The 13969-nt window shown below is 33.6% G+C and overlaps 1 protein-coding gene across 1 annotated transcript; it reads left to right on the top strand.

Annotated features, from left to right (window-relative positions):
- The first annotated feature begins 4700 nt into the window (after positions 1-4700).
- On the top strand, positions 4701-6695 carry LOC141649396 (protein FAR1-RELATED SEQUENCE 5-like). Its single transcript, XM_074458088.1, has 3 exons — positions 4701-4821; positions 4904-6231; positions 6636-6695. The coding sequence occupies exons 1-3, from the start codon at positions 4701-4703 to the stop codon at positions 6693-6695; spliced, it is 1509 nt and encodes a 502-aa protein (XP_074314189.1).
- The last annotated feature ends 7274 nt before the right edge of the window (positions 6696-13969 follow it).

The following is a 13969-nucleotide window of genomic DNA, read 5'->3' as shown; positions in this document are numbered from 1 at the left end:
TCATAATTTGCATTTTCTGATAATTAGGTGCAACTAAAATATCATTAAGCACTGTTTGGAAAATGTACATTATATTATATTTAAAGGTACATTAAATTATTTAAAAAAGAACATGGAACATTATTTGGAAAATAAATGTGCTCTCAGTTTAATTCAAATGTCCATTACGTATATTTATAGTGTGAATATACTGTTTTATGCGAGAGATTTAACTAACATAGATAACTTCTCCCAATTTATTAATTACCATGATTATGTTTGTGGCAGTTGAAAAGACACAACTGTTCACAGAATTTAATCTCTTATACTGAATTAATCCACTATATAAACCAAAGAGTACACAATTACTTTTCCATCCTACCTTCATTTCTAAAACCTTTTCCAATAACCAAAACTTTAAATCTCTTCAGAAAAGTATTTAATTTTCTTTAAAAAAAAAAAACAATGGACTACTCAAAATGCATGATAGTTGCCTACAAGAATGATGCTCACAAACAAAATTTCATGGACCATTATTGGGAATGGAAAGTAAGCCAGTTTTCTTCAAACTGGTTTGATGGAGATGACATTCCTGTGGAGATGGATGTACCGTCTCACAGTAGTCCTTTACATTATTTCCTTACTACTCAGCCTTTGCTCCGAATTTTGTTTGAGCGACTTGGGAGGGAGGAAAAGAAAAACTTGTCCATGATGTGCAAGGGCTGGTCAAAGTGGTTCCTTATAGGGAGGGAGCCAGAGGTAAAGGAAAGGGATTATTACCGAGGGGCGGTTCGGGGACAGGAAAATGGTATAATCACTGTCACAATACAAAGGATAATCGGCTCCTTGAAATATTCTGCCTTTGCGCGACTATGACTAGTCGTGCAGAAATAATTAGACATCATAAACAACAAGCACGACAATTTAAAAACCGAAGAGAAGAATATGAAATTGAGGAGCAGTCTGGTGATGAGGGTTATTATGACTCTGACTGTTAGATTAGTTTAGAAATATATTAAGTTAGTTTTCTAGTTTATTGTTATTTTGTATTATCTTGTGTTTTTTTTTTTTTTCAGTATAAGCCTTAGTAGGCTTTATCATTTTGAAAGCCTTAAATGGCTTTTGTAAATATTTTACTAATATTAATGAAATAGTATTGTGTCTATTTGTTTGTTTACTGTCATTAGCATTCAATACATTTTATATATGCTCTATCAAAATGGACAACAATATTCCCTATGAACATTAGCAGTAAAATAAATGTTCCTTTAAAGGCATGATAATGGACATTCGAAGGAATACATTATATATGAACCTTTATTTGTACGAAATAACTTGCTTATGTGGTGAAAAGACGCGCAATTATTCACATTAATTTGAATATTACTTCTAAATGTACATTATATTAATTATAAAAAAACATGTTCCATAAAATAAATTGTCAACTATCTATATTCGTAATTTGCATTTTCTGATAATTAGGTACAACAAAAATATTATTAAGCACTGTTTGGAAAATGTACATTATATTATATTTAAAGGTACATTAAATTATTTAAAAAAGAACATGGAACATTATTTGGAAAAAATGTGAATTCAGTTTAATTCAAATGTCCATTACGTATTTTCATAATGTGCATATACTGTTTTATGCAATAGATTAAAGTAACATAGATAACTTCACCCAATTTATTAATTACCATGATTATGTTTGTGTCAGTTGAAAAGACACAACTGTTCCTCACTTAATTTAATCTCTTATAATCAATTAATCCACTATATAAACCTAAGAGTACACAACTAGTTTTCCATCCTACCTTTTCCAATAACCAAAACTTTTAATCTCTTCAGAAAAGTACTTAATTTTCTTAAAAAAAAACAATGGACTACTCAAAATGCCTGATAGTTCCCTACAAGAATGATGCTTACAAACAAAATTTCATGTCCCATTATAGGGAATGGAAAGTAAGCCAGTTTTCTTCAAACTGGTTTGATGGAGATGACATTCCTGTGGAGATGGATGTACCATCTCCCAGTCGTCCTTTACATCATTTGCTTACTACTCAGGCCTTGCTCCAGATTTTGTTTGAGCGACTTGGGAGGGAAAAAAAGAAAAACATGGCCATGGTGTGCAAGGGCTGGTCAAAGTTGTAACACCCCCATACTCCAAGTGCCTTACCAGGACCACTCAGGTATAAGGATACTACCATCTCGGTTGCCCGAGGTACTGAATATCATAAGACAATAAAGAAACGTACTTTTAAAGTAATTATAGATTAAGTGATTACATTTTCAAACCAAAACTAATAAAAGGAATTACAAGGTTCTCATACGGTCTACAATTTTTAAAACTATCAAAGCTACTAGACTTCGTCGACAAATGCGGAAGACTTCTAAGCGCCACGTGATGACTCATAGCCTATCCCATACGCATCATATCACATGCTCAATAATGCTCACCACCCCGAATGGATCACCACGTTTTTAAAACATTTAAACGTGGGTTTTTTACTAATCACACAATTCAATACATATATCAACAATAATAAGGCAAATGACAGTAAATGATTTGTCACACACACACACACACACCACCAACCAACTCCCATCATCTCAATATTCGATTCGTCCATTATATTTGGACTATATCAAAATGGGGGACCGCGGCCGTTCCCACCTAAGCCCCGCTCATCGTACGAGCGATAACCCTGTCCCATTAATGTGCACATCCCCTTTCGTGGCGGGTTCCACGAAGGGCGAAACTAGGGCGTGAAGCCACTCCCGCAAGTGACCCCACTCAGCCGAGAACGCATCTCGAGAACCATCAACAGCAATCACAATCACAATCACAATCACAATCACAATCACAATCATCTTATCAAACAACTAACTACAGCACATCACCAACATCCCATTATGGGACTAATCGAGTAGGAAATCCTACCGGATAGCACAACACGCAGAGGTATCTACAAATTGTCTCAAAACGCCTCTTCTATGAACTCTCCTCCTACCATACAACACATAGATACTACTATTCAATTACTATTCATAAAAACCCCCAATTCCTAAATTAGGGTTTCACTAATCTTAACAAAACATTATATAAATTACATTAAAAGCTTACCCTCGACGCAAGGAATCCAACGACACAAACTACGATGCAAACCGACCGTCTGAACTCCGGGAATTGTCAAGAACGCGATTAGGAAGAAGACAAGTTGCTTTCTCTCTTAAACAGGTTTTAGGTTTTGTAAAAAGTGATTTAGAACAAAGACGAATTGGTTTAAATACCTTAATCGCGTAATTAACAAAACCCGAGAAAACTCCCCAGAAAAACAGGACACTCGATCGAGTACCCAAGGTACTCGATCGAGTACCCCCTACTCGATCGAGTAATGGAACTACTCGATCGAGTACCCAACAGTCGAAACTATTTTATTTCGCAACTTGCCCTTACTCGACAGAGTAAGGGCTACTCGATAGAGTACCCCAAGACTTATAAATACGGAGTATTACAAAAGTGGTTCCTTATAGGGAACGACCCAGAGGTAAAGGAGAGGGATTATTACCGAGGCGCGGTTCACGGAAATGAAAATGGTGTGATAACTATCATAAAGAATAATCGGCTCCTTGATTTTGATGTACAAAGATTAATTTTGGGAGATCTACGCACGACTATGTCTAATCGTGCGAGAAATAATTAGACATCACAAAAGACAAGAACGACGATTTTTAAAGGAAAGAGAAGAAGAATATGAAATTGAGGAACAGTCTGGGGATGAGGGTTATTATGACTCATTTGTTAGATTAGTTTAGAAATATGTTGTGTTATCTTCTCGTTTATTGCTATTAGGTATTATCTTGTGTTTTTTTCAAAGTATAAGCCTTAGTAGGCTTTACCATTTTGAAAGCCTGAAATGGCTTTTGTAAATATTTTTCTAATATTAATGAAATAATATTATGACTATTTCTTTGTTTAATGTCATTAGCATTCAATACATTATATATATGCTATATCAAAATGGACAACAATATTTCCTATGAACATTAGCATTAAAATAAATGTTCCTTTAAAGGCATGATAATGGACAATGAGCATATTAGAATTGGATTATTGCATATTAGAATTGGATTACTGCATTATTGATGCAATAATATTTAATATACTTACTTACTTAACTTGTTGAACCGGACAATGAGTACAAGTGATGCAACTACGTCTTCTTCTACAAATAACAACTTTAAAACACCAAGGACAATAATTGAAACATTAAATGCACTCCAGTACATTCCATTAAATCCAGAGGAAAAGAAACCTAAAGTAGGACAAGTATTCAAACGCTAGAATGAGAGTTATTCTACAAAGAATATTGTACAATATGTGGGTTTACGCCAAGACTTGCAACAACAAAAAGGATTAAAGGCAATGAGTTACCAAACAGTTTTGCATTAAGGAATGTTTTCTGCAATAGGCAAGGTGTAAAGGAAAGTAGGAAAAGGAAGAGGACGATATCGATACCGAGGATCTGCGAGAATGATGGAGAATCGATGTTGGAACATAAGCCGTGTGAGGTCGATTACAAGAATTGAATGATCGTGCATTAGTGCGGTTTAAATACCAAGAAAATGGAACTTATATTGTTACCAGATTCGATGAAGCGCATAACCATCCACTTGCTTTTTTTGAATCTATAATATTCTTGAAAGGAAACCGAAGAATGACAGAGGGCATGAAGCAATTTGTCACAAAAGTAAATGTGCTAAAACTAGGTGGTGTGAAAGCCTATAGAGGTTGGAAGGATTTTGTGTGGAGGTTACGACAACATTGGGGCTATCGAGGTTGATTTCAAAAACTTTGTCAGGGACATAAAAACCTACATTGGTAATTTTGATGCACAAATGTTTGTTGAAAATCTTATAGGCAGAAAAGACACATGCAGTTCATTTTACTTTGATTTTATAGTAGATGAAAACAAGTGCCTGGCTGGAGTGTTTTGGGCAGATCCGATCTGCATAAAGAACTACATGCTGTTCGGTGAGGTTTTATCAGCAGATGCTACATATGGAACAAACAAGTACGATATGGTGTTTGTGCCTTTCACAGGAGTTGATCACCACAAAAGGTGCATAACGTTTGGAGCTGGGTTGATAGGTGATGAAAGTATTGAGTGTTATACATGGCTGTTCAAGACATTTTTGGAAGCAATGGGCGGGTGCCAACCGAGAATTATAATTACTGATCAGGACAAATCAATGAAGTCGGTAGTCCCTGAAGTGTTTAAGGAGTCAACACACAGACTGTGCATGTGGCACATAATGAAGAAACTAAGAGAGAAATTCAGTTATCAACTGTTTCAAGATGAGGATTTTAAGACCAGGCTCAATAGGTGTGTTTGGAAAAACCAACTTGAGCCTGATGAATTCGAAGAACAATGGGGGAAGATAATGACTGATTATCAACTTGTAGAACACGAGTGGTTTTCAGATTTGTACGATCTCAGGGAACAGTGGATCCCTGCCTACTTTAAAGATGTTTTAATGTCTGGCTTGATGAGGGTTACTTCTAGGTCTGAGAGTGAAAACAGTTTCTTTGACAGGTTCCTCACACCTCATTTGACCCTTGTTGAGTTTTGGGTGTGCTATGAGAGTGCCTTGGAAGCACAAAGACACAAGCAGTCCAAATTGAACAGTGACAACAAACACTCTGAAATCCCACAGAAAACAAAGTCAAACCTTGAAGTCCATGATTCTGAAATGTACTCGCACAACATTTTCAAAGACTTCCAAACGGAATTGGTTGCAGTTTTGTCTGATTGCCGTTTTAAAGATGTGGAGAAGATTGATGAGACAAAAATATATATTCTAACAGACTTGCAGATGCCAAATAAGTCATGGAACGTAGCATATTCACCAGATAACATGGAGATTACTTGTTCCTGTTCTATGTTTCAAAGAATGGGCTTGTTATGCAGGCACTGCCTTTGGATTCTACACAACCAAGATTTTCAGAAAATACCAGAACAGTACATAACGCAAAGATGGACAAAAGCTGCAATGAGTAAGCCTGTCTTTGACAAAGATGGCAAACTGATAGATGTCTCTCAAAAGTTTTTCGACCGAAAAAGTTTGAGTCGAGTGTGGCAAGAGGTTTATTCTTGTGTCAGCGTAGCTGAGTGTGATGATAACGACATGAAGCTTTTGATTGAAAAACTGAGAGATATTAGATTGGATATGATTAGTAACAGAAGTGTATCAGCAAAGAAGAAAGACAAGATGAAAGAAATAGAAAAGTATGTGGGCTGCAAAATACCTGAGAAGTTGGTGATTCATGTTCCTAAAAAAATCTAAAAACAAGGGTAGGACCAAGGGCAAGAGAATTGAATCACAAATGTTAAAAGCCCTAAAGAAGAAAGGAAAAGAGAAGAGGTACTGCAAAACATGTGGCCGCCAAGGACACAACTCTAGGACTTGCAAAGAAACAAACCATCTGACAGGTATGTATAATTTGGTTTCTTGTTAAATCATATTACATTAATGTTAAATAATTATTAAATTATACAAGCATAGCGCATAGTGTTTACCTTCCAAAATCATCAATCTTATATGGAGGCACATAAGCTCTTTGTGCAATGAACATTTTGGTTGTTCTAAAGGCACAGATGAGAATTTCAGCAATGTATATTTGGTTAACATTAAATCTATTATCAATTTAGTTATTCATTTTGGCCATTTTCTCCTTATAAAATCTGATATTTAATTTACATTTTGATGCATATTCACCAAATACTACCATGAAGATGACGACGATGAAGGAGATGAATCTAATGATGTGGAGGACGACGATGAAGAAGATGAATCTGATAACAAAGTGGAAGGTGCAAATTTTTGACTCAAGGATAGACATCCATAATATACACTACGAGAACATTCTTAAAGGCTTGTATGCACAATTCGATTATACTGCCAAAGTACATTACTCTTATAGGGAAAGTATATTACATTTTTATTAAAGGATCATTATTGTTGTTCTGCAAGGAACATTCTTAAATGCTTGTATGTACATTACTCTTATAGCCAAAGTACATTACTCTTATAGCCAAAGTATATTACATTTGTATTAAAGGTTCATTATTGTTGTTCTGCAAGGAACATTCTTAAAGGCTTGTATGTACATTACTCTTATAGCCAAAGTACATTACTCTTATAGCCAAAGTATATTACATTTGTATTAAAGGTTCATTATTGTTGTTCTGCGGGGGACAACATCAACTTGATTGGAATTGTTTTCCCAGTACAATAATTTTAAGACGTTTTGCACAATAAACATTATTGTTGTTCAACAAGAACATAATAAACTTTATTGAAATTTGTTTCCGGAATATAACACTCTCTTGAATTAAAATTTTTTCAAACTTCAGGTTGTACGACTCGCAGCTTCCTCAATATATGTTACATTACCCACACACATGTCACAAACGAAACTAAGAAAAGTTTTTACGGCTTCAATTCAGCATCATCCTCATCTTCATCATCATATTCTTCCCATGGCAGTGGGTTTGAACGGAAATCCATGCCTTCTTTAGTACAGCATCAAAACATACATTGCCTTCTGTTGAAATCATATATGAAATGTATTTCTTCCGCAGAATCAGTAGGGGAGCATCCTAGCAAAATAAAGAAAACAAGGGATTAGAACATGTACAAATGTGTACTGAATTATGTATTAAAAATAATTATATTACTTCTGAAACTCACATCGCCTTTTTTAAGCCCACAGGTCCAATTTAGATTACCCTTAAATGTCTCCATATGTCTCATAACGTAAACACCACAATCAGTCTTGTTAGTGTTGTTTCTCCACTTCATCTTTGCAAGAATAGGCTGCAGTTTTTTAATGCGATCAACTTTTACCTTTGAAACACCGATGTCTTTCAAGTATTCTGCTATAACATTACGCTGGCGGAGAAGGGGTGCAGGAAAACATTAGGACACTAATAATTATGAGGTACAATATCACAAAAATTAGAAAATTAAGACAGACACAAAATTTTTGGGGAAGGTACACTCTATGTAAAGTCATTGTACATTCACAATAATGAATAAGAACAGTATGTAGTGCTGTTAAGCAAAAGAGAGCATAGAATCTTACAAAAGACAGTGGTCTATTGTGGAAAAATTCTTCTGGTTTTCCGTCACGATGCACGTTATCAATGATGATGAACTTATACTTGTTACTGTCAATGACTAGTAAATTATAATGCCTTTTATATATAACTGGGAAGAAGAACTGTAGATTTTAAAAGATTTAATTAGGCAACAAGCAAATTAAATATAACATGCAGAAATAGTGTATATTGTCAATGCTAACCAAATCAATTCTATCTGGGTTAACCGAGAATTGGGTAAACTCTTCTTTCATTATATCCTTAATCACGATAAAATTTTCAACAGTGTCCAGTTCTCCATGAAGCATCATCTGTATGCAAGACAAGTAAAGTTTTTGATGTTAATCAAGGAAAAAAACATTACAAAATTTACTTGTTGAAATAAGTTTATATAAATATTTGACTTAAGACACAAATTTGTGGTGAAAAAAAAATCGATAAGGCTCGGAAGAGTTTCTTCTAGATTCCTTGGCATTCAAAAGTTTTGCCCAACAATCGATCACATCACTCGTTAAATATTTAGATTGTCGTAGCGTTGCCATTTCAATACGCCGAAGAGAAATTTCACCCACATGCACAAGAAGTTCCCTGGTTCAGGACTACCAGTGTTAACTCAAAACAGGATACAAAACATTTTAAATTTAAATATTGTACATTAGTAGATATATATATATATATATATATATATATATATATATATATATATATATATATATATATATATATATATATATATATATATATATATATATATATATACCGACTAAATCGGTATGTTTTCCTCTATTATACGACACATAATCGCAATGCAATTCTGAAACTCGTAAGAGGAGTAATAATGCATGTATACGTGCTTAGTAAATTACGATTTGCAAGGATGCTCGAGACTCGGTTGACTTCTTTCATGTTCATGAACATTTTCATTGTTGATGACTTCGCCCTTGGTAGTGTCACCACTGCCAACCAGATTATGCTCATTTATATTCTTGTCGTTTGTATTACTTACATCTGTAATGTTCTCATTCTTCTCAGAAGCATCATAGCCATCTGGTATAATATTCCCTCTCGTACAACCTACCTCCATTCTTCTCTTCTTAACCCTAACAGTCTCATTGTTGTCAGGGACACCAATATCATCGGTACTCTTCTCTTTCTTTCCAACTACCTCATCTTCTATCTTCTCATCCCCAACAGTCTCATCACCCTCGTAGAATTCTTCATCAGACGAATCCAGTTTCTTTGGGAAGGGCTTCTCTTGATCTTCGCTTCACCTTTGTTAAAACGTCATCACAAACAATGTTGCACTTGGATGAAACCAAAGTGCAAAGATATTTGAATCTCAATATTCGAAGTCCATCCATCTACAAAAGTTAAAATATCTTTAAGATAGGTAACTTGTAAACAAGAATGTGCTTTTAATACTTTAAGAAAGATCATTTAATTAAACCAAAAGTACATTTACAATTATTGGATATAAATTGTTTAGAAACTTACGTTGTTTTTTGTCAACCCACAAGTCCAATACTGACCCCCCTTGTACGTTTCCATGTGTTTCATTGTGTAAATACCACAGTCAACAACATTTTGATGGTTTCTCCAAGGCATTTTCAATACAAAAGGCTCCATTGCTCTTACTCTTTCCTTCAAATCACCAATGTCATTGAAATATTCGCCAAAGCATTCTTTGCATGGAAAAATTCAGATCAAACTATATAGAGAGACCGTGCAAAAAATATGACATTGTAAAAGAAAAAATAACCAATGAAAGGCAATTGAACAATTACCATATTCCAAGGTTTGTTTCCATAACGAGTTTTGAGGTTTCATCATCTTGTTGATTATCAAGAATGACAAACTTGTTCTTCTCCATATTGAATACGAACAGGTAAAAATGCTTGTCGGATATTATTGGGAAAAAAACTGTTTTATATAAGAAATGATTAGAAGATACAATGACATAAAATTTGACATAAAATTAGCAGCAGAAAACACTTTGTATTGACTATATATATTGTTTGAGCTAACCATATCAACTTTTGTCACATCAATAATCCCAAAGATGATTTAACTCATTTCTAAAATGCCTCTTGAATACTTCCAATTCTCTTTCAAATTTGAATTCTTTCCTTTGCCCTTGAAATGCTTGCTGCACACACAGAACATAATATTGTTCTATTAATATACACTTGTATAACATAAAATTATTGTAATATAGAATGAAATAAAATTTTACATACAAATACGAGGGTTGAAGCAAAAGAATCGACGTGGTCAAGATTTTCTTTCAAGTTCATTGAAATTCAAGTAAGTGACCAACAATCAACCACAAGATCTGCTATATACCGAGGTGGTTTTAGAGATGCAAAAGATATCGGATACCCACGACATTCTTAAACTCAAAGAGCTTCTCATTTGGTTCGGACGTTACACAAAACAAGTCAGTTAATTACACATATGTACATTATCTTTATTAATAATGCACATAATACCCAAACGAAATGTACAGAATGATTAAATAAAAGAAACATAATGAGTAGAATAAAATATACCTAGTAAGAACAGTGCCTTATCCCTTGGTGTAGTAGACGTAGTCGCAATACTGATCTTTGAAACTTAGATGGCTCGTACATGGGTCGATGTCTCCTCTTAGTAAATCAAGTTCAAGTACTAATATCTAAGCTTGGATTGGGATTGGTTGCCTTGGGTTCTTCACTATAATCTTCAGATAACATGCTACATACAAGGGTATTTATAAGATTATCCGTATTGGCTTCTTCCTCATTCTCCGCGTCACTATCAACATAAAGATGTTTCGAATCATTTCGTACATTTTTGTCATCATCTTTCTTGTTGTCAACATTCCCATTTTCATACTCCCCTTCTGACACCTCTTTCTTGTTGTCACACTCCCCTTTTGACACCTCTTTCTTATTGTCTTCATTCCCATTTTCAACCTCAACTGATTCAACTTTATTTTCTTCTGACTCTCCTTTTGACACCCCTTCCTTGTTATCTTCATTCCCATTGTCAACTAATTCACCTTCTTTTCTCAATGCACAAGGCTTCTGGAATAGTTGAAATGTATCAAATTAAAGAACAATACACTTAAGCACCAAGTTAACATAATATAACAAAAAATATGATCAACATATTTACCTTTTTGTATGTATAAAAAATCGGCCTCTTCAATGACATGCTTTTAACCTGAATACTATTTTTTAAAGTTATGTTTACATTATTCAAAGCTTCAACAACCAAAGGATGATTACTAACATCAATCTCAAAGAAATAGAACATCATCGGAATATCAAGCAACATTAATACCAACAGAACTTTCACTATCATGAGAGCTGTGCTCATTTGACAAATTGAGTAAACTAAATGCATGATCACAGAGCTTCTGAGCAGTCCTGTTCTCCTTAATTATTGATGCTCCTTTTTCTAACTTAGCCTTAACAGATGATATGTTCTGAGCTAAACTAGTTATACATTTAGCAAGATCAAGAATATACTCCTCCGTGTAGTCCTTTGTTTGATAGACAGATTCGACACTTGTATTGTCAACCACCTCCTCCATTGGTGCTTCCAACTTACCATTTCCAAACATACCGCTTTTCATCTCATCCTTCTCTCTCGATGTTAACAAACTACTAGTCCAACCTACCAACGTATAATAATCTCTTTCAACTTTTCGTTCCACATGAACAACGCGATCAACATAGATAAGATAAAAAAAAAAAAAAAAAAAAAAAATTAATTACAAGAGAATGAAAACGTACCTTCCAATGTTAAATTAATTTATGAACTTCAAATATATTTTTTGGGACTTTTTACCTCCAAAAACAACAGTGGCCCGCCGAAGTGAGTCTCCTTTTCCACCCACTCAATCTTGCTTTCTTGCAAACTTTTTAACAAAAAGGAACACCAATTGTAATCTTTGATTTAATCAACATTCATCAACGATTTTAAAACATGATGATTAACCAAAGGCTTTTGCGTGTTTCTCATTAGCAAAGAAACAACAAACACAACAAAGTTAACCTTGAATTCATCACCACCATGATCATGATTTATCAACCAATTCTCAAGCGTTTTGAGTGGAACTTGTCCATATTTTATACCAAATTGTTGCTTCCATTTGCCATAAAACTCTTGAAACTCTTCGATTCAAAGTATAAGTTTTGGATAATTCAACTGTTTTAGGGCCTATTGGAAATCCAAATGTTGATCTTACATCGAAACCTTCAAGTACAACTTCTCACCATCAAGAAGATCGATACGTTTTGGTATGGGTTATCTTTGCTTAATTAACCAGTACCCAAGCTTTAAAGGAATGGAACGAACTCTTAACCAAAATAGCCCACTAAATCCAATCTCTTCTAGCGCACCTTTGTTCGTATGACAAACGTTCAACTACCTCGAACTACTCCCGTAGGAGACATTCTCGTATATGCACTTTTAAACGAAGAGAAATCAAACTTCTGCTTACACTTGGAACCCAATACCATCTTATTACTTACTTTACCCTTTTGAGGACTTTCTTTCTTTGCAGTAACAATTTGTTTATTAACAGAAACAATTTATTTCTTAACTGCAAGATCATCGTCACTTTCTTCATTTATCTTCTTTGCGAAAGATTTTATAGACTTAGATTTACTGTTAATAGTAGCTGATTTACGCTTTCTTGTAAATGGAGCACACTCATTTTTACCATCAGTGGAGTTGGTGAAAAAATAAAAGTAACTTTTCTCCGCTTTTCAGATTTTTTATCTTCATGCTCCATAGTCTGTAATAATAAAATGAAATTACGAAACAAGTACGAGATAATCAAGATTATCTAATTTTAGGAAATGTACATTAATCGCAAATATAATGTTCTTTTAGATGATTAAGAACAATTTCTATATTAATAACAAACGGCACATTAATTTAAGCTGAATGTCCATTATATTATTACCTTCAATTAAAAACCCAAAAATTCACAATTAGAGATAATCATCAGTTACCTAATTTTACGAAATGTACATTAATAACAAATATAATGTTCTTTACATATTTTGAACAGTTCCTATATTAAAAACAAACGGCATATTATTTTAAACTGAATGTATTATATTATTACATTCAATTGAAAATATAAAATTGACATGTAGAAATAATCACCAGTTACCTAATTTTAGGAAATGTACATTAGTCACAAAGATAATGTACTTTTAGATGATTCAGAAAGATTTCTATATTAAAAACAATACGCACATTAATTTAAAGCTGTATGAACAATATATATTATTTCCTTCAATTAAAAATTCAAAATTAACAGAAACTAGAAAGTAAATGTTAAAAGAATACTTCAGAGATATAAAATTGGGGAAGAACAATGCGAATGTGTTTCTAAAGGTAGAAAAAATAATTCATGCACATTAATCCGAATTAATTTTTAACAAGTAAAGCAAATATAAATATCGAAATCAAAACATCAAAATTATCTTGCTATTGAACAATTAAGTGATCCAAATTAAACATTATATTAAGTTATGATAGAGAAGAAACGAAATTGAAAAGAAAATACCTTAGTATAACGGAGGAAATTGGGCGTAACTTCAAAATTATCTTCTTTGTTGAACAATTCCCCTATGACAACGTCTATCTTGGTAATGTAAAACGATTGAGCTAAAAACTGGTTACTACTTTTATTTTTTTACTCCGTTTCTTTTTTCTTGTAGGTAGTTAGTTACTATTATAATGTAACTGTTAAAAAATAAAGGAAATGATAAATACATTTAATACCCTAAAATAGTTAGTTAGTTACCTTGAAGCTTGGC

This window comes from Silene latifolia, chromosome 1 (genome assembly GCF_048544455.1).
Source record: "Silene latifolia isolate original U9 population chromosome 1, ASM4854445v1, whole genome shotgun sequence".
NCBI classification, from domain to species: Eukaryota; Viridiplantae; Streptophyta; class Magnoliopsida; order Caryophyllales; family Caryophyllaceae; genus Silene; species Silene latifolia.
The sequence above is the reverse complement of the archived record's forward strand: the minus strand, read 5'-3'. Positions and strand labels throughout refer to the sequence as shown.

Coding starts and splice junctions, on each gene's coding strand:
- LOC141649396 (XM_074458088.1), top strand. CDS start 4,701: ATGACAGAGGGCATGAAGCAATTTGTCACAAAAGTAAATGTGCTAAAA. Junction 4,822..4,903: donor ACAACATTGGGGCTATCGAG/GTTGATTTCAAA, acceptor AAAATCTTATAG/GCAGAAAAGACACATGCAGT. Junction 6,232..6,635: donor ATATGATTAGTAACAGAAGT/GTATCAGCAAAG, acceptor GTTGTTCTAAAG/GCACAGATGAGAATTTCAGC.